Genomic DNA, 18,378 nt, shown 5'->3' with positions numbered 1-18,378 from the left:
GGCAAGACATATACGGAGTGGTTGAGAGAACTGGGGTAGTTTAGTCTGGAGAAAAGGAGGCTGAATAGAGGTCAGATTGAAGCTGATGATCTTGATGATTTCCAAGGTGTTTTCCAACATTCCAAAATTCTATGATTTAGATGGTAGTAGTAACCATCTTTGAGTACTCCTGTTAAATCCAGTATTAATTTGCAACATTAGGCTTAAAGTGACTGTGTATACTTCACTATTTATAGAGATATGTATGAAGCTTGGACAGTACCTTCAATCTTATATTTTTTCACCCTTGGTACCTTTAGAAATGCTGATTCTAAATTCCATGGAGACAAAATAAATTTTAAAAAAAGAAAAAAAAAAGAGGTTTTTGATGTCTCTGTCTTTTATTACTAGCATTTGTTATTGTGCAATATATTCATGTTGAAAATTGGGTGGAAGGCAAAAATCCAGAGTTGCATAAGAAGGTATTTCCATTGCTGTTTTAGTAGATGAGCTTGTATATAATGAAAACAAATGGCAATGGATAGGCAAAAAGAATTACAGCAGTCTCCACTGTGCCACAATTAAATATATATACATATATATATATATAATATATAAGAATGTATATATGTATGCAATAGAATATGCATCTATTCCAAAAAGTAAATTATTTCTTTCAGCTCTTCAGGTAACATGGTTGTTTGTCAGTGTTTTATCCCCACTCTTTATATATACCAGGCAGAGAAAGTGAACTAGAAAGGCCAAGTATAGTTAGGTTGTGTAGTTGGTAGTAACTAGTAACTTGTGAGTTGCAGAAAGGGAGTGGTGTGGCAGAAAGTAGAGCATGTTTCATACTATTCACAGCACTGCCAAAACTGAGGACTGGATGCTTATCCGTGGTAATTCCTCGTTGTCAGTGAAGGAGACAATTTTTTATTGTTTTTTACTGGTTTACTTTCTTCTGGGTTATCAAAAGGCAGGGTGCTTTGTCATTGCAGTGCATCAACTGTATGCCTGTTTTCCACGAGAGAGCTGAGAAATGCTGGGAATGAATTCGACTTCTGACTGTAGTAGACTGCAGAGTGGAGCACTTTCCTAATAGCTGCTTTGGATGGGCCTGAAGATTCCTCTAGCCTAGCCTTCTCTCCTGGGCAGTAGCTAAAAACTTATTTCTAGGAAAGAACAGACCAGGCACATGGCAAGGATTTCCCAGAACTGCCCTTGTGCTGCCTGCAATTTGTGTTTTACAGACTTCCTGAGCTAGACAGAGTCTTTAGACTTTTTGGTCATGTCTGCACATTGTCTGTTTGAGATAAGCTCCTAATATTTACAACATCCTTGGCTATGACATAGTTACATGTTATGCAATTCACCACCTTCCTTTGATTTCCAGCCCGTTTGCAGCAGTCAGGCAGCTGGGCACATCTGTGCAATTTTCAGGCATTACAACACAAGAGATTAAACATGGGCTACTTGTTATAGTGGCCTTTCCTATTAAATATCTTCACATGGTATTGTTCTAAATAGAACGCATTTCCTCCTACAGACTGTTAGGAGCATCACAGTGCTCTCCTAGGAGAACCGTGTTCATCTTTGTAGCCTAAGGGTGTTGGATTTCTGGCCTCCCTGCCCTTCACACAATAAGCCCAGAGGCCTTTTATCCCTCTGGCATGCTCCACTGAGTCCCTCATAATCATTTTAACACAATTTGTCTTTATTATACCTCAAATATTTCCAGGCAAACCACTCAAGAGCAGTTGTGAAGATAAATCAAATGAGAACTAATTAAACTGCAGGATATATAAAGAGTAGGAAAAAATAGTTTTCTTACGTAACTGTTTCTGTATTACTATATTTGTCATAACCACATGATACCATATCATGTAAGTGGGACTGGACAAGTAGTGATGGCACCTATTTTACCTAATGTCTGTTTAAACTAGTGTATATGCAGTTGGCCTGACCGTGACATCTGCTCTTTAGCAGACAAAAGGGATACAAAATAGGGAACTGAGCCTATTGATGTAATAAAGAAACCCAACTGCCTCTAATTACTGATCTTTCCAATAATGCTCACTTGTTCATATGCTGAGGAAATAAGTTCTTTTTCTGTGCTGCTGAAGTATTTTCACCTAGAGCAGATGCTATGACAGAGGTTTAACCTCTGCTCGCATCCACCTCTGTCTTTGTAGGCCCACATGATTAAACAGGAGGCATTACTTCTGAAACAGCTCTTGTATTTCCTAGTGAATGACAGCCAGGAATCTGGTGATGTTCTTATTAGTGAGCTGCCCTTTAATAGACAACTCATGTTGAAATATGTGAACTGTGCTGTGCTCTTGACTTAACTGCCACCTCCAAAAGAAGAAAGGCTTGTGAGATGATGCATAAAACTTTTGAGAGGCTGCTTTGTCCTTAATAGAAACTTAGCAGGTATGAATGCTGAGGGTAAAGATGGCTGTCAAGGCAGAAATTAGAAGCATAATTCACATTAGGATGTTATGCTTTATATGTGTGTGAATTACAGCTTAAAGCAGAAAATATCTTTTTGGAATTTTAATATTTTTTTTAATTGGAAGGGAAATTATCAATGATTTTTCAGTATTTGGATTTAAACAGTTATGTGAATATTTTATTGTTTGCAGCTATTGACTTGGGCGGGCAAAAATTATCCACTAAAAACAGCAGGAAATTTGCTGCAGAGACTGCTGGAACACCTTAAAGGCTATTCTGGCTGTATAAGAAAATAATTATCTGTAGTACCAAGGTCAACCATGTGATTTGGCACCACTTGTAGGCTAAAAATGCTGGGGTTTTCAGAATGCAGGCTCAACTGCAGTAAGAAATATAAACTATAATGTCAGTTTCAGGGCAAGGTTATACATTCGGGTAGATATACTAAATTCATTGGAAGTAGGAAGAGTTAATATGTTTGCACAAAAGATAATGAACAAGCACTTTCACAGAGGTATGTATTCTCTGTATGGTTTTAAAATGGTATGTGTATAAAGAACTATTCAATATTATTTGTGGAGAGAACAAGAGATGCTTATTTAAAATTCCCCTTGAGAATGAATTAAAAACATTCTGAAACAATTGACCTTATTTATACAATCTAACCTCAGTGGATATTTCCCAAAAAGCACAGGTATCAGTCACCTCTGCAATGTCCAGCTCCGAGCAAGTGTGCCATAAAATAATTATTTTAAACCACTTCTCACAGTCTTTCCAACTTTATCCACTCCTGTGTTACTACCATAATATCTGCACTTTATTTCACACCTACTTACAATATCCTTTTGGTTTTCTCTTGCAAAGGTGAGGAGAGTCACAGTTTTCTCATAAGGATGCTCTAGGAGCATCACTACAGGGGCATAAGCCATAATATGCAGATAGCCTTTTAACTAGAGTGCTTCCAGTAAGTGAGCTAGATGTTGTGACAGAAGAAAAATGCTCCTAAAAGACTGCAGTCTCTACTGTGGCTTCTAGCAGCACAGGTCTTCAGGGTAGCCTTCTGGTCGGATGCAAGCACTACAACGTGGGCTCAGTCATCCTCCACTGCACGCTTTCACCAAGGATGCAGCTTTCCCTGACCGCAGAGGGTATTGTGAACACAGATATGTTGTTCAGGGAAAAACAGTGCTTTTTCAAATATCTGCTTTCACATTACTACTTGTGTAATATAGCTGAGTTAGAGAATGAGTGTTTTCTGTGTTCCTACATGAATTCATTTCCTTTTTTTTACTCTTCTGAATAAAAATAAAACTAAACATTTGCTGTCATCAAAAGAATATGTTTCTCTTCTTACACAGATAAAAGTTTAAAGTTGTTGTTTTTTTGGTTTTTTTGTTTGGTTTTTTTTTTTTTTTACTGCTCTTCAATATATGTTTCAGAAGTATGAAGGAAACAAACCAGAACTGCAGCTTCTTCAGGTTGTGAATATCAAGCAAAGGGGTATAAGCAGCTATAAAGATAGAGATAACATTGATATGATTTATCCTGCTCTGTACAAACTTAGCTGGAAAGGAAATACATTCTCAGTCTCTGAAACCATAAGATATTTAAAATAGGATTTTGTTTATGAATGTGAAATATACGGACTTTGGCAGTGTCTGCCATCAATGCCTGCAATCCTGTTCTGATCATACCCCAGTACATGTGGTGCCGTGGTTTCCTCTGGGAGAAAATAAACAAAGCAGTTGGGTTTGGGTTTTTTTTGTTGGTTTTTTGTTTGTTTGTTTGCTTGCTTTTTGTTTTTGTTTTGGTTTTGGTATTTGAGTTCTGAAAATACAGCTGCAGGTCTTTATATTCCCTGGTATGTACTTAGATGGAAAATGATAACTATTTCTTAAATTGTGAGCCATCATGTAGAATTTGAATGATTCTGATTCTCTTTGTGTGGATAGCCATCAACAGAATTATCTAAAGCTTCAGATAGTGGTATTTTCAAATGCTGACTTAACCTAAGGTTTTCCTGGTGCAGTTACTAAATATACTTCTAAGCAGATGCTAAACTTTAATATCTGCATCTAATAGCACTAGCATTAAAAAAGTGCCACTTTGCTTTTCTTAACAGGGAAACATGAAGCCAAACTAGAATAGTACAACTGATATTACTAATCGTATTGGGATTACTATAGATTTGAACATTGGCTTTTTCTTGCTTGCAGAGTGGTAAGGGTGTTCCCAGAGGTATAAGTGTGTGTGGGTGTACTTGCACATTCAGATACAACTTGTCATTGAAAAGATGTGACTAAAAATGTCCACATACAAAAATCCTCCAGAATGAGCAGTTTAATCTCAAAAATAATTTGTTTAACAGCACTGTAAACCTCACAGAATTTCAGGAGAAATGGCAGCTAAGCTTCATCGGAATGTGCTACCCACTTCCTGTCGATTGGAGACTTTAAGGTCTATAATGTCTTCCTGCCGTTGTAATTGCTACTATTTATGTGCCACAGAAGGACGACATTGAAAATGGAGATGATGACTAGTAAATGGGGTGTGCCCTTGGAAAAACCCTGAAATGAAAAATCATTATTGCGCAGAATTAGAAAGAAATTGTATTTTCCATTGTTCTGTAAGGTATTCTTAGTATATACTAATGTGTTCATTCACAGGACAAATATTTAGATATATGGCAATCATGAGAAAGAAGAATCTGTAGGCTAAGACTGCCTGCAGTTTAATTCTATTGAAGGGACTTTTAGGTGGAACTTTTCAGTTTGCTATCAGAGTAAACAAGGTTAAACTGTTTTCTAATGATGCAGCGGTAACTTCTCACACCTTGTGACTGAGATATGTGATGTTTCATGAGGCAGGAGAGAAAGCCATTGGAAAAGAAGATAAATCCCATGACATTTAAGAAATCTTAAATAGATCTCTTTGCCATGGCTTACCTGCTAAAGAAACTCTCTAGGGAAGTCTTTCTCTTTAGCACAAGACATCCACCTATTAACCATGTAACATTCCCCTCAAGGTTTTAAAAACAGCCTGATAACGTTGAAAGGATTGTTCAAACTTCCATGCACCATTAAATAGCCTGGATATTTTTGCTATATAGGGAAATATAATAGTGGCTTGGCAAGACCTTTTGGTCTAGATACTCATTCCTCCTAGTTAAATTAGCCTCATGCAGGTATTAACAGTGCCAATAAGTCTAATGGAGAAGTTATTACTGTCAAGAAATCTTGCCTTGATGACATCAATTTTCTGATTTCAGCTCAGTGTGTGACTGAAGAATTACACACACATTCATATTTTAATTTTCTACTAAAAGTAGGCTATTTTTATTTAGTGTGCTGCAAGCCTCAAAGGTGAGTTTTTAGGAGTATGCTGCTTTTCTTGCTGTGAATCAGCACTTCCCACATAATTTCCTACATCTGGCATCAGAGTGGCACCCTTCCTTCTGATATGATGACATGGATAATAATTTAGAGCACCAATATTAATGTTCTAATGAGTCAGGCCAGCATAGACAGGAGCAGGAAAATTCCACACCCTCTAAGGAATCTTTACTGTTCCATTCCTTTTGAAATTTCCTTTTTGTTCCTCATCCTTCTTTCTTTTCCTTTTAGTCTAAACTTGTCTGTCTGCTTTAAATCAGTTGTCTCCATTAATCTGTTTGGCTTTTTCTAAGAGGCTATCATATTAGCTCTCTCTGTGAAACCTATATTATCGTAGCTGTAAAGTGACATGTAACTAGGAAGTAGAGCACCCTAGAATTAGAGGCCTCACATGAAGTCCATAGAGGGAGGTAAAAAAGGCTGCAATTAACTTTGCTGGGATTTCAATCTAAAGATGTATGCAAAGACTTTTCTTCCAGAAAGTTTGCTCATTTTCTTGTTAACTGGATCCATTTCAGAATACTGACCTCATTCTTCTGCAGAGTTTACTACCTTTTCAGTGACTGTATATGCCTTTTGAATGCAGAAGTCTTCTAGTGACCACTTACCTCCTTTTTTTTTTCATACAATAGTTTCTCACATAATTCACTTAGAATCATGAAGCAGCTTGTCTTATTAAAGCTTCAAAATATCCAAAGGTGGCACAGAGTGCAACACCAATAAGGATGCAGCATCTTCAAACACAGATTTCCACTAATCTAGAGCTCAGCCTGGTCTTATGCACCCTTTGGTGTGCTCCCACAGCAGCACTTAGCATGATGCCCAGTCTTACATAAACTTGGAATTTAGGACAAGAACAAGAACGCTGGGAGAAGTGTAAAATTCAGACTTTGCAACTACCTTTCTGTAAAAAGAATTGCAGCATGTACATGAATGGTGTCACACTTCAGGCTCCTAAATGGCCCTTTTGGTGTGTGGCATAATGTTCATTTTTATGTTGGCTCTATTTAGTGGCACCATTTAATAACTGAGTGTCTAGGGAGCTCTAATTGCTTTCATTCACCATGCCCTGAAGTTTGATAAACTCGGTCTTTCCCACAAAGATCAAGTTGAAAAATATGTAGTCGAATGCAATAAGGGAATTACTAGTGTTCTAAGGAAAACACTATTTCTAAAATTACATGTTTTCTGTAGTTTTCTCGACTTCTTGATTAATTCAAGGAGCATGCATGTACCAGTCCCAATACTGTTCCTGTGAATAATAATGGTACAGTCTCTCAGACTCTAGTTTTTCTTCCTCATCATGCTGTGAAATTTCTAAGTCATCCTTATGCAGTGGAAATTATAGTTTCCTTTTTTTTCATGCTGACATTGCTATTCATATGGTCAGTCTAGGATATGAAATCAACAGTATGAGGCTTGTCAGACTGACTCAGCATACTTGATGAAACAAATTGCTATAATTTATTGCCTCCCTCATTTCCTTGGGTGTACAGTGGAGATTTTTTGAGCTCTTCACACGCAAGTCAACCAGTGTCCTATAAATGTTGTTACATTTCATAGCCTCAGGGGAGAAGTGCAGCTGAATCACCGTCTAATTGCAACACCTTCTTGAACAGTATCTTGACACTCAGAGTGACCAGTGAGGCTCATTAGGAAAAGCATAAGGAAACCATGAAGTTACTTTATGCTTTCCTCTGTATTTTTCCTGGCACCAAGAACTTAAAACTGAGGAACTTCTTGATCCAGAGAGTGCACCTTTCTGCTGAATAGGTCTCATAAGATTTTCCCTCAACAAATTTTAGTTTGGGAGCAATGACCAATAATTTCTCTTTCACCTTTAGCATGCCATTTGAAACATTACAGAATTTTATCACATTCCCTCTTTCCAGGCTGAAAAAAACCTATTATACTTCTTTTTTCTTTTTTTTTCTTTTCTTTTTTTTCTTTTTTTCCCATCCTGCAACTGTTATCAACCTTGTTGTTTTCCTTGGGACCATACCTAATTATAGTGTACAGACATAGGTGTCCTTCCCGCTTCTCTTCTGCCAATTAACGGGATCACATCCCAGCTCTTTGAAGTCTGAGTACTTCAAAACATGTAAAAAAGCTACAGAAGAGGGGAAGAAATACTTATATTTTATCTCTTTCTCTCTCTATATATATATGTTTATATGTGTGTATGTATATATAATCATATGTAAGAATACATATGTACATTTTTTACAAGTAATTATATCTGTTTCTGCCCTGCTCCCTAACTTCTCTCTTTAATGAGTGAAAATATGCATAGTTTGACTCTCTGTTTTTCTCAGAGGCATAACACCTTTTTATCCCTATGGTCCAGTTTTATGTACCTTGTGATTGAATATATTGTTTGTACCAAGAATGTATGCTAAAAAAATAGTACACAGATTCTTTGCTTTAAAAGATGTTAGGGTTCTTTTTCTTACAACTAGAACATCAACAATTTTTTTTTATTGAAATAAATTTACCATTTCTATTCATAAATGGTGATCATTAATTACCACAACAGGCAGTCACTCCTTCCCACATAAGATACAGCCCCACTTAGTCAAACCAAGAGTACAGGCTCCTGCAGATCACAGGGATTTACTGGGGTTCGGTACATTAGAGCAAATCTGCCTTCACATTGGCATCTCTGAGTAAAGTCTTTAAACTCCATGCCTCAGAATCAACAAGTGGTTGGTTTTTTTGTTTGGTTAGTTTGGTTTATTTTAGGTTTGGGGTTTTTTGGTGCAAAACATCCCAGGTACATTGCAAAAGCCTGAATCACAGGTGTGCCTGTTTGTCAATGCATGATAAATCTGCCTTTTCACATGAATATACTTTTCTACAACAGTATAAGAAAAGTGGCTTATTCAACATGACTGCAACTACATGTGATACGAGCAGACAGAAAATATCTACTCCTCATCAGAATATTTATTGTTCTTTTACATCCTGTGTATAAGTACCAAGTAGTTGAACGTTAATTCACTAAAAAAAATAAAAATAAAAAAAAAAAATAGGAGATTTTTTTTGAAAGGGTGCCTGGTGGTGATGGTAAAATCAGGGTATAAGTTTTGTGTTCTGGTACTGGACTACCCCGGCCCTGTGAAGCAGCTGGATTTGTGTTTAATCTGGCAGGGTTTTCTCTTCCTAGCAGAGAATCTGCTTCTTGGGCAAGCTTGTAGAGTAACAAAGCAAACTTCCCCACACGAATCAAGGGCAAGTTGGGATATCTAATTCTCACGACATAGGCACTCTTATCAAAGGCATCCCTCGCCTCCGCTTGGGCCTCATGTGAGTGGACTACTTGCCTTCTCCCAGCCTATGACCTGGCAGCCTGTGGGTTTCTGGCTGGTGGTAACTGAACAGTCTGATACACTCTAGTGGCAGGGAGCCAGGGGTGGGAACTCCTACAGGAATAGGTTGGTTTCAGCCACCATGATTTAAGCATTTTCTTGAAGTTTTTAAGTTTGTAAGGTGCCATGAAGACAAAATCATATGTCCTATGCATTTCTCTGCCAAATACACTCTAATTTCATTGTGGATTTTGATAGATGGAGAGCAACTAACCCTTTTAAAAGGCTGCATAGCATTCCTAGTCCAGCTTGCTGAAAAGGAAGATATTAAGGCATAAAGTCTGCTGGAGGAACACCTCTGAATGCTCAGTGGTGTCACTGCAATCCCACCTTGTCTTCCCAGTATTTGGAAACTGTGTGTTTGCTCATTTCAGCTCTCTGGCTCAGGGAGGCAGCCATTGGACTGCTACTGTGCTTTTTGGAGCAATGAAGCACGACTGAAAATTTTCCACCACAATCTTTTTTAAGATGTAATAATTATGATAACATTTTTTGCCTAATCCAGGCAGCAATTAGGCAATGGGCATGTCACTCTTTTCAACTTGGGCAAGGGAAGATGACGAAGCAGACTGATTTACTACTGTGGTATCTGAAAGTCTGCAAACCTACTCTCTCTTTAATTGCAAAATATTCTCAGGAAGAGAACAAAAACCATTATAAATAACTCTGGTCTTACAGTTCAGCTATCAGGTATTTCCTTGTGCACTGACCATTTGGACTGTGTTGCAGCTAATGAGTTGACTTTTTTTTCTCTTGGAGCTGTGTGTGAACTCACTGATTTGGTCATTGCAAATTATTGTATCAAAGCACTATGAAGATGCACTTTTTTACTTGGGCTTCTCTTCTTTTTACTTGGGTTCCTTTCCTTGCTGCTGTGCATTACAGCCTGATGCTCTTTGGCCCTAGATCTGTGAGACCTGTAAGCCTTGGGAGACTGAAATATTTCTTCCTTTGGCCCCTCCACAGGAAGTTAAGGAAGTGCTAAACTAAGCAGGAGGAGCAGATCTCAGGAGTGGGGAGGATGCAAATTTTGTTCCATAATGCCTGCCTCTCATCGTGTTTGGTCTCCCAAACAGCAGGAAGCAAACATCTGGCTTCAACTAGCCTGTAATTCCTTCTGCCTTGCTCAGGAACTTTCTGTAAGAAGGACAGGTTCTGGCTTAAGCACCAGCTATCAAACACTAGCCTAGGTCCTAGCTCTTGTTCCACAACACCAAACCTCAGCTACAACCCTACCTGTTATCATGGAACTATCTTACAAGATGCCCAGGTAAAGAATGACATTTTCATGCTAAGAATCCTGTTTCTCCAAAACAATAATATTCTGATTAGAAACCAAATTGATATGCTAAGTGTGCAAGATGCAAAAAGGTAACTGAGACTAAGGCTAGTCTGAGAATGTGAGGAGTATAGCCTTTATAAGCTGTTTTCTATTATTTTTTTCCTCCCATGTTTCAGGTATTTGGCCCTCGAAAAAAATTAAGCTAACATTTCCCATCTTGCAGATGTTTATAAATGTGGTATTATGTGCTGTCTCTTGTTTATTTGGGGAAATCTTCTCACTGTTCTCAAGAAGATGTTTGTTTTTCTTTTTGCAGCAATGTTCTGTGCAAACAAGCTTTCTTCTTTGGAAAGTGACAGCCCTGTAGCAGCCTGGATCTGATCGCAGTCCTTCTGATGGCGTTGAAGACAAAGGTCTCTTGAACTTCAGTGGAAACATGCTTGTTGGCTATTGTCCTTATTGCACTGATGTCAGTGATAAGATTTACAGTAACTTAGATGAAGTCAGCTTTTCATTGCTGACTTTAGGTCCATTTTAAGTAGACGAGGAATAGAACAATCAGGGCTAGCCAGCATTTTGCTCTTCATCTGAAGAGTTTATGGAAGGCATTAGTCTCTTAAGTCTTACAAGATCTCTGTGGATGACACATTATGGGCCCATCTCATAGAAGTAAATAATTTCTCTGTTACATCATGGTCAGTGTCTTATGTCATGTTTCATTACAGTAAGTACTTCAGTCACATTAAAATCTCTTAGCAGGAATTTAAATCCATGTGTAGGCCTAGATAAATGCATTTTCATAGAATCATAGAATCATAGAATTACCCAGGCTGGAAAAGACCTCGAAGATCATCAAGTCCATCCACAGTCTAACCATAGTACCCTGACTCTAACAACCCTCTGCTAAGTCATATCTCAGAGCTCCACATACAAATGGCTCTTAAACACACCTAGGGATGGTGACTCAACCACCTCCCTGGGGAACCTATTTCAGTGTTTAACTACCCTTTCTGTAAAGAAGTGTTTTCTAATGTCCAAACTAAACTACCTTGGCGCAGCTTGAGGCCATTTCCCCTCATCCTGTCACTTGTCACCAGTGAGAAGGGACTTGTCCCGCTCTCACTGTAAGCACCTTTCAGATACTGAAAGAGAGCAATAATGTCTCCCCTCAGTCTTCTTTTCCCCAGACTAAACAGCCTCAGCTCCCTCAGCCTCTCCTAACAGGGCTGATTTTCAAAACCCTTCACAAGCCTCGTTGCCCTTCTCTGGACCTGCTCCAGTACCTCCATGTCTTTTTTGTACTGAGGTACCCAAAACTGAACATAGCACTTGAGGTGAGGCCTCACCAATGCCGAGTACAGGGGCAGGATGACTTCCCTAGTCCTCCTCACCACACCATTCCTGACACAAGCCAGGATGCCATTGGCCTTCTTGGCCACCTGGGCACACTGCTGGCTCATATTCAGCTGACTGTCCATCAGCACACTGAGGTCCTTTTCCATCAGGCAGCTTTCCAGCCACACCTCCCCAGGCCTGTAGGTTACCTGGGGTTGTTGTGACCAAAATGAAGGACCCAACACTTGGTCCTATTGAAACTCATGCCGTTTACCTTGGCCCATCGATCCAGTCTATCCAGGTCCCTCTGTAGTGCCCTTCTCCCTTCAGGCAGATCAACACTCCCTCCCAGCTTGGTGTCGTCTGCAAACTTACTGAGGGTGCACTCAGTCCCCTCATCAAGATCATCAATGAAGGTGTTAAACTTCCACCAAAGAAGTGGTCCCAGCACTGAGCCCTGGGGGATGCTGCTCGTGACCAGCTGCCAACTGGATTCAACTCCATTGACCACAACTCTCTGGGCCTGGCCATCCAGCCAGTGCTTCACCCAGCAGAGCATGTGCCCATCCAAACCACGGGCAGCCAGCTTCTCCTTGCGAATGTTATGGGGGACAGAGCAGTGTGAATTATTAGTTTGGTTTGACTACTCAATATGCAAACAGTAAGGTAGGAGTGACAAACTCCCCATGCAGTGAGAATCTCTTCAGTGTGTTTTCTCAAACTATCTGTTCTAGCAATGTGAACATATGTAATACTATTTTCCTTTGCCTTCTCAAACATCTGGAAAGCTGCTTTCTAGTCTTGTCTCCAATGGGAGATTTCATAGCGAGTAACTGAGAGGGACTTCAAAGAAACAAGCGACCTTTAAGTTAAGCTATGCTATGTGTGAACTGGGAAGATTCCCATTTAGTTTTTTTTTTAATAGAACAGTCGCGTCAAAAATCTAGGGAACAGATGTTGATGGGATGTGGAGCTTAACCCACTTGGGGTTCATAAAATCAACTAGACAATGGGTTCCACTGCTCCTCACACCTTCTCCCTTGTGCTGGTGCAGCTTTTCAAAGCAAGCTCTATTATTACTTCTCGGCTAGGAAAGCTTCATTCCCATACATTCATTCACCGCTGACTGTTCTGGATGTGAATACAGCATGATTCAGAATGAATTCAGCAGATAAGCTGTTAGGGTATGTTACTTTTAAAGGGAAATCTGAATGCTGAGCAGCTTTTAACAGTAAAATAATGTCAGAGATGTGTTGAGGAATAAGGCACTCATTGCAGAAAGGGGTGCAGAGAAGGGTGAAGAAGCTCTTAGATTGCTTCACAGTGCCAAAAAGGAAATACTCTTCAATCAGCAACTGTTGCTTGTTGGCAAATGCATAACATCTGCAGGGCTTATGGAGGAGCTTACTTGCAAAGTCATTTTCCTGTGATGTAATTAAGCATTTTGTTTGACGTTCATAAGAACATTTTTGATGGTCTAGAATGTCTTAATTCTCTGACATACCAAACTCCTCAAGAGATGACCTGACCTTTACTCAGTCTAGAGTTCTGGAAAATCCTAGTGCAAAAATCTTCTGTACCAACAGAGTGAAACTTTAGTTGTACTAAGATGCAAAAAAGGGCTCACACTCGGGAGTATTGCCTGGCAACTGCCCTTTAAGTTGCACAAGGCTAACCCTACATTCAAAATGGTATTATCAGGAGCCAATTTTAGGAAAAAAAAGGTTGTAAAAAGTTAGGTGAGCACCATTTTCTCTGCCTTTGTGAAACAACAACACCTTGTGTCTTTTGCCGTAGGAATCAGAATATCCTGCAACTAGTCCTTTGTATGGGAACCAATAAAATAATATTTAGTAAAGACTATGAATAGGAGGCAGCTGAAAGTATGCATCTGTAATCCATGTTCTCAAATAAAAAAGTTCTGAAGAAAATAATTTAATATCATACTTGAGGGAGTGAGCGATTATGTACATCATGCTGAGCAATTAGCTGCATTTTACCAGAGGGATCAGCCCAACCTTCTGGCCAGTTTTTTTCCACCTACATGGAGGGAGGTTCCCTTTTCTAATGCAGACAACAATGTGTTGTACTTGGTCATCAACTATTGGTGAGAGAGAGGAGATGCTGGCTGGTCCTGCATGGTGAAAAGCTATAGCTATGCTCTCCTCGTGCCCTCGTGCCTCCTGTAAGCAGGGTCAAGAAAGCTACTATGAATCAGAAAAGCCCAAGGAGAAGGAGTAACTTGAAAAGAATGTATCAGATGAGGTCAGTGTGCCACACAAAGAGAATAAAAATACATGTTATAACATAAGGAAAATATGCAATTTGCACAGCTCATCCTTCTGCTTTGCACGGACAATAAGGAAATTTTTTAGGATAATGAAAGAAGGCTCCATAGCACTAAGCTCTCCTTGACAAGAGACCTGACCCTCCTTTCAGTGACTGAGTTTTTTTGCAACAGTTAATTAAAGTGCCTTGTGCAAACAAGCAGCAGAAGTGATGATGGTTTTTAGTGGATTTGAGTTTTGGCACTGGATTCTCTGATGCTTAATCATGTACAGAAGCAATCTGAGAAAGTTCATACAATTAAGGTCTTTGTAACTTCTCTCTCCCTCCCTGCCATAGGTTCTCTACTATGTCATGAAAGCTTAGTTTACTGAAGTTCAGATGAGAATGTCTACCACTACCCATAGACTTTCAGAAAACATCTAGAAAATACTGTAGTATTTTGAGTAGCCAGCACTCAAAAAGCTCTAGTGGAACAGAGAACAATCGAGGCAGTTTCATCACATGATTGAGTTTATTTACAAAGGAAACCAGGCTGGATGCTGCCAAACAGATGTGGAACTGGATTTTGGTAACGTTCTAAATCCACATCATCCAAATAAAGGAATCATATTTTCACAGCAAAATAGCTGCACAGATTGAAAATTCCCCCACTGCCCATGGCAGCTACAGACCTGTAGCAAAGGCAGCGAGAAAAGACGTTCAGCCATCCAGTACCTATTGAAATATATTAGCACTGAGGCGATGGAACTAAAGATACTTAGAACAGAAATGCAGAAGTGCTGCTGCCACTCTCAAAAGGAGTTGAGACTCGCAGTTGCTGCTTGTGCTGTCCTTCATTAGTCCTTCACAGTCTCCTTTGGCCACCTGGCAGCAATCCAGTAGGCAGAGGATGTCCAGCATTCATGGCGGGAGCAGTTGATGGCCATGGGTCCTTTCTACTCCCCCAGTGAGCCTTGCAAACCAGTTCACTTCTCTCCTCTGGTGCCAACTTTCTGATACAACCTTTCCTTCACTGACGTGTGAAGACAGTGCATGTACATACGGAACAGGGACAGGAGTCCTTGGCACTGTGCAAATGCAAACCATAGGGGCTGTTCTTGTTCTGAAACTCCTTGAGAACAGAATCACACTCACCAGCTACAGACGGTGCAATGTCTGTGTGAACTGAGAATGGGAATGCCAGGTGCTGCAAACCAAAGAAACTAGGATAAATCTGTTCATGTCCAGTTCCACATCTGTAGGTAGATTGGCTGCTGAAACAAGAAGATGATTTGTGAAGCTTTCCTCTAAGCAGTTTAAATTCAATTTACTCAAAAATTCATTTTCATGCACAAGAGCATCTAGCCCTGCTCATGGTTTGGTTTGTCATTTTTTTATTGTTTGTTTGTTTTTTCCCACAGAAACTGTGAATTAATGCGACAAAGCCATCAAAAAAGCTATTCTGGCCAGTATGTAACTTAGGAGAGACAGAACAATCAGGGCTGAAACAGGCAGGATTGTTTTTGCTTTACCCACAGCATACCCCCTCCTGCTGCATTTTTACATAGGATGTGTTTAAAAACAAAATGTAAATAATGTTCCTCCTTTATTATGGTCTGTCAGCGGTAAATTGTGCTGCCTGAGCTCTGTGAAAGCCCATGCCATGCGTTTCCCTGCAAATGGGACCAATGGAAAGAGGCTCAACCCTCATGCTCCAGTCTAGGGCTGCCATTAAAGTAAAGGAATGATGAGGACTGTAATTTTGGAGCAGTGAAAGATATCAATGGACGTGGTTTACCCAAGCCTTTAACTGATGAGATTTGAAGTCTAACGTTTACGTTAACACACAGAACAGACACTGGGCATACTTAATGTTTATTTTTGAGAAGCAAAACACTATAATTAACAAAGGAATTTTTATTTTTGTTAATTAGGAAACATTCTTAGCAATCAACATACAGAAAAATATATATATATTCCATTTAATTTACAGGCACCTTTTTTACAATTATTCTGTTGTGTGCTGCTGTTCCTACACAGTAAGTACACATAAATAACTACAGGACATGTTCTCGGACATTTGGAAAGACTGTCAGTAGTAGACGTGTAGAAATCACGTGGTGGTCCCACCCTGATGGTAGTTAATTACTGGTATTTAGAAGTGGATTGGATTTCTCCTGTTTTCTGCTGGATGGAAATATGAAGAGTGGGAGAACTGCATACATACAGCTCCAAACGGGAATTTGAACTATGATAAAACATTCATTAGTGCAGTGGCCACTACATATCTACTTCATCTAACTTATGACATTATGCCATACAAAATAACACATAACATGTCTGAGGAGCCCCACCAGTGGATTCTGATGCAGGCAAAGTTTTTCCACTGGAAGAATTCAGGATAATCTCCATAAGTCTTCTGCACTACAACCCAAAGGCAAGGCTTTCAGGGCAGAAAACGAGGACAAAGCTTGAGAGCGGTGCTTCGCAATGTCCAAACTGCAGGCAGTGCTTCCCTGTCGCAGCAGTCAAATCCTCTCACTCAGACCCCTGGGCATGAAGGTGCTCTGTCATGATGCCCCACAAGCGCCAGCCGCGTCTCACCGCGTTCAGCTCCTCTGCGCGGCGCTGCAAGCACAAAGCGGCGCTCAGCGCTGCGGCCCCGGCCGCCACGGCTCTGAAAGCAGGCGGGGCCCCAAGCTAAGTACCTGCTGAGGAATCTGGAGACGAGCAGCTTCACCCACGGCACCGAAGGACTGAGGCACAGCGTGTGACCCTGCTTCGTCGTGGCTCTGCGGGGCAAGCGGGGTCAGGTGGGGTCGGGAGAGAGAGGGTCGAGGACACAGAGAACTCACATGATTTCTGGTACTTCGCAGTGTGGCCCCTCGGGGATGAGCTCCACCTGGACCAAGTGACGCGGCGGGATGCGCTCGGCTACGGCCCGGACGCAGCGGCAGCGCAGCTCTCCGGCCGGCGGCGCACCTGTGGCGGGGAGGGCGGCTCAGCCTGGGTGCGGGGACCCGCTCCGCACCCTCCTCCTGTATCCCCACCTGTGTCCCCACATGTGCCCACGTCCCACCCCCCTGTGCTCTCACCCCAGCAGAGCACGGCGGCGGAGGCGGCTAAGAACAGTGGGAGGAGGAGGTGTGAGCTCATAGTTAGAGTTGCCGACTGGTCACTCGATGTTCTTGCTTTGTCGCCTTGCTGTCCCCATCGCTTTTATTCCCTCGGTGCCGTAGCTGTCTGGGGATTTCCCTGGTGCGGAGTGGGACTGGGATTGGGGCGGGGAAGTTGCTTTGTGTTTTCCATCCGCTTTGGCTATTCTCTGGCAGGTGGAGTCGGGAGACCTCTACCTTCGTTCCACATCCTAGTGCTGCGGGACTCGACGGGGTCACCCGGCCATTCCCTCCCAGCCCGCACAGCAGCGGTTTTGCCTGCAAAGAGATGCTCACCGTTCCTTATCTCAGCTCCTCTTCTGCGAGCTTTCTGTGTCACTGTTGTGTACAGAGCAGTCTTTCTTTGTATTTTTACATGCATTTTTTCCAGTGAATGCATTTTACAACAACAACAACAGAGTTTTCTGTTGTCCTTTAAAGAAAATTAGGTGAAATCTAGATTTATGTTTACATATATTTACTTCAGGTATAGTCAAAACACTTTCATTTGTAATTGGCCTTGATGTGAATTATGATTTTGCAGGGTTGGCTGTGGGCTTTTGTTTGTTTGTTTTTTGTTTGTCTGGTTTTTGTTGTTGTTTTGCTTTTGGAGTGAGGACGCAGCCAGTCCTTATTCTCTTTTTTTACAGGTATTTGTTAACATGAGCGGAGTTCAGTAAAGCAAATTGAGGCTTCCCTGAGTTTTGTTCCACACCTCGCAGTATACTTTTGTACCATCTGTTGCTTCCATTTAGAATGTATTTATGGCTATGCAGGAATTAAAGATTTGAAAGTGTGCTCTTGGATCTCCTTCCCCCTCCAGTTTTCTAGTTTTTATTTAATAAATGTTCATTTGCTGTTGGACAGATTTCTGAAACTTTAAGTACTAATGCAAAATCAGGTAGAAACTGATTTCATTGAGATTTGTGGTCATAGATCATTATTTGAATGAATTAAGATCAAATATGCTATAGGGACTATTTTGGACTGGTTTGACTTGATTTTCAGCAGAAATTCGATATTGTTTCCTTATAAGAAGACTGACAGAAGTGGCACAGAGCACAGAGTTAGCTTCCTGCAACTGATCTACACGGGTTATGTTTAATTCTTTTTATGTCACAAACCAAATAATTGTTGTGTCCCAA

The 18,378-nt window shown here is 40.6% G+C and overlaps 1 protein-coding gene and 1 long non-coding RNA gene across 3 annotated transcripts; one reads left to right on the top strand and one right to left on the bottom strand.

Moving 5' to 3' along the window:
* Nucleotides 1-15,936: 15,936 nt before the first annotated feature.
* On the bottom strand, nucleotides 15,937-17,278 carry LOC146761077 (interleukin-8-like). The gene is made up of 4 exons (XM_085546869.1): nucleotides 17,174-17,278; nucleotides 16,934-17,060; nucleotides 16,787-16,870; nucleotides 15,937-16,706 (listed from the first exon to the last, which is right to left on the bottom strand). The coding sequence occupies exons 1-4, from the start codon at nucleotides 17,232-17,234 to the stop codon at nucleotides 16,688-16,690; spliced, it is 291 nt and encodes a 96-aa protein (XP_085402995.1). The 5' UTR covers nucleotides 17,235-17,278; the 3' UTR covers nucleotides 15,937-16,687.
* LOC116652409 (uncharacterized) lies at nucleotides 17,102-18,097 on the top strand. 2 transcript variants are annotated; one of them, XR_014945881.1, is made up of 2 exons: nucleotides 17,102-17,222; nucleotides 17,411-18,097. It is a non-coding gene; the product is annotated as an uncharacterized LOC116652409 (long non-coding RNA). The 2 variants fall into 2 exon arrangements; XR_014945882.1 differs by lacking the exon at nucleotides 17,102-17,222 and adding an exon at nucleotides 17,265-17,336 and having other exon boundaries at nucleotides 17,411-18,039.
* The last annotated feature ends 281 nt before the right edge of the window (nucleotides 18,098-18,378 follow it).

The sequence above is a fragment of the Coturnix japonica genome, chromosome 4 (genome assembly GCF_054131305.1).
Source record: "Coturnix japonica strain WE chromosome 4, WE-NBRP24, whole genome shotgun sequence".
Taxonomy (NCBI): Eukaryota; Metazoa; Chordata; class Aves; order Galliformes; family Phasianidae; genus Coturnix; species Coturnix japonica.
Note: the sequence above shows the minus strand (reverse complement) of the source record. Positions and strands in the feature narration are given on the sequence as shown.

What these genes read in the sequence shown, in the direction of transcription:
- LOC146761077 (XM_085546869.1), bottom strand. Translation starts at nt 17,234, where the DNA reads ATGAGCTCACACCTCCTCCTCCCACTGTTCTTAGCCGCCTCCGCCGCC. An exon ending in CGCCGCCGTGCTCTGCTGGG is followed by an intron (nt 17,061 to 17,173) that starts GTGAGAGCACAG and finishes TCCCCGCCACAG; the next exon opens with GTGCGCCGCCGGCCGGAGAG. An exon ending in TGCGAAGTACCAGAAATCAT is followed by an intron (nt 16,871 to 16,933) that starts GTGAGTTCTCTG and finishes CTTGCCCCGCAG; the next exon opens with AGCCACGACGAAGCAGGGTC.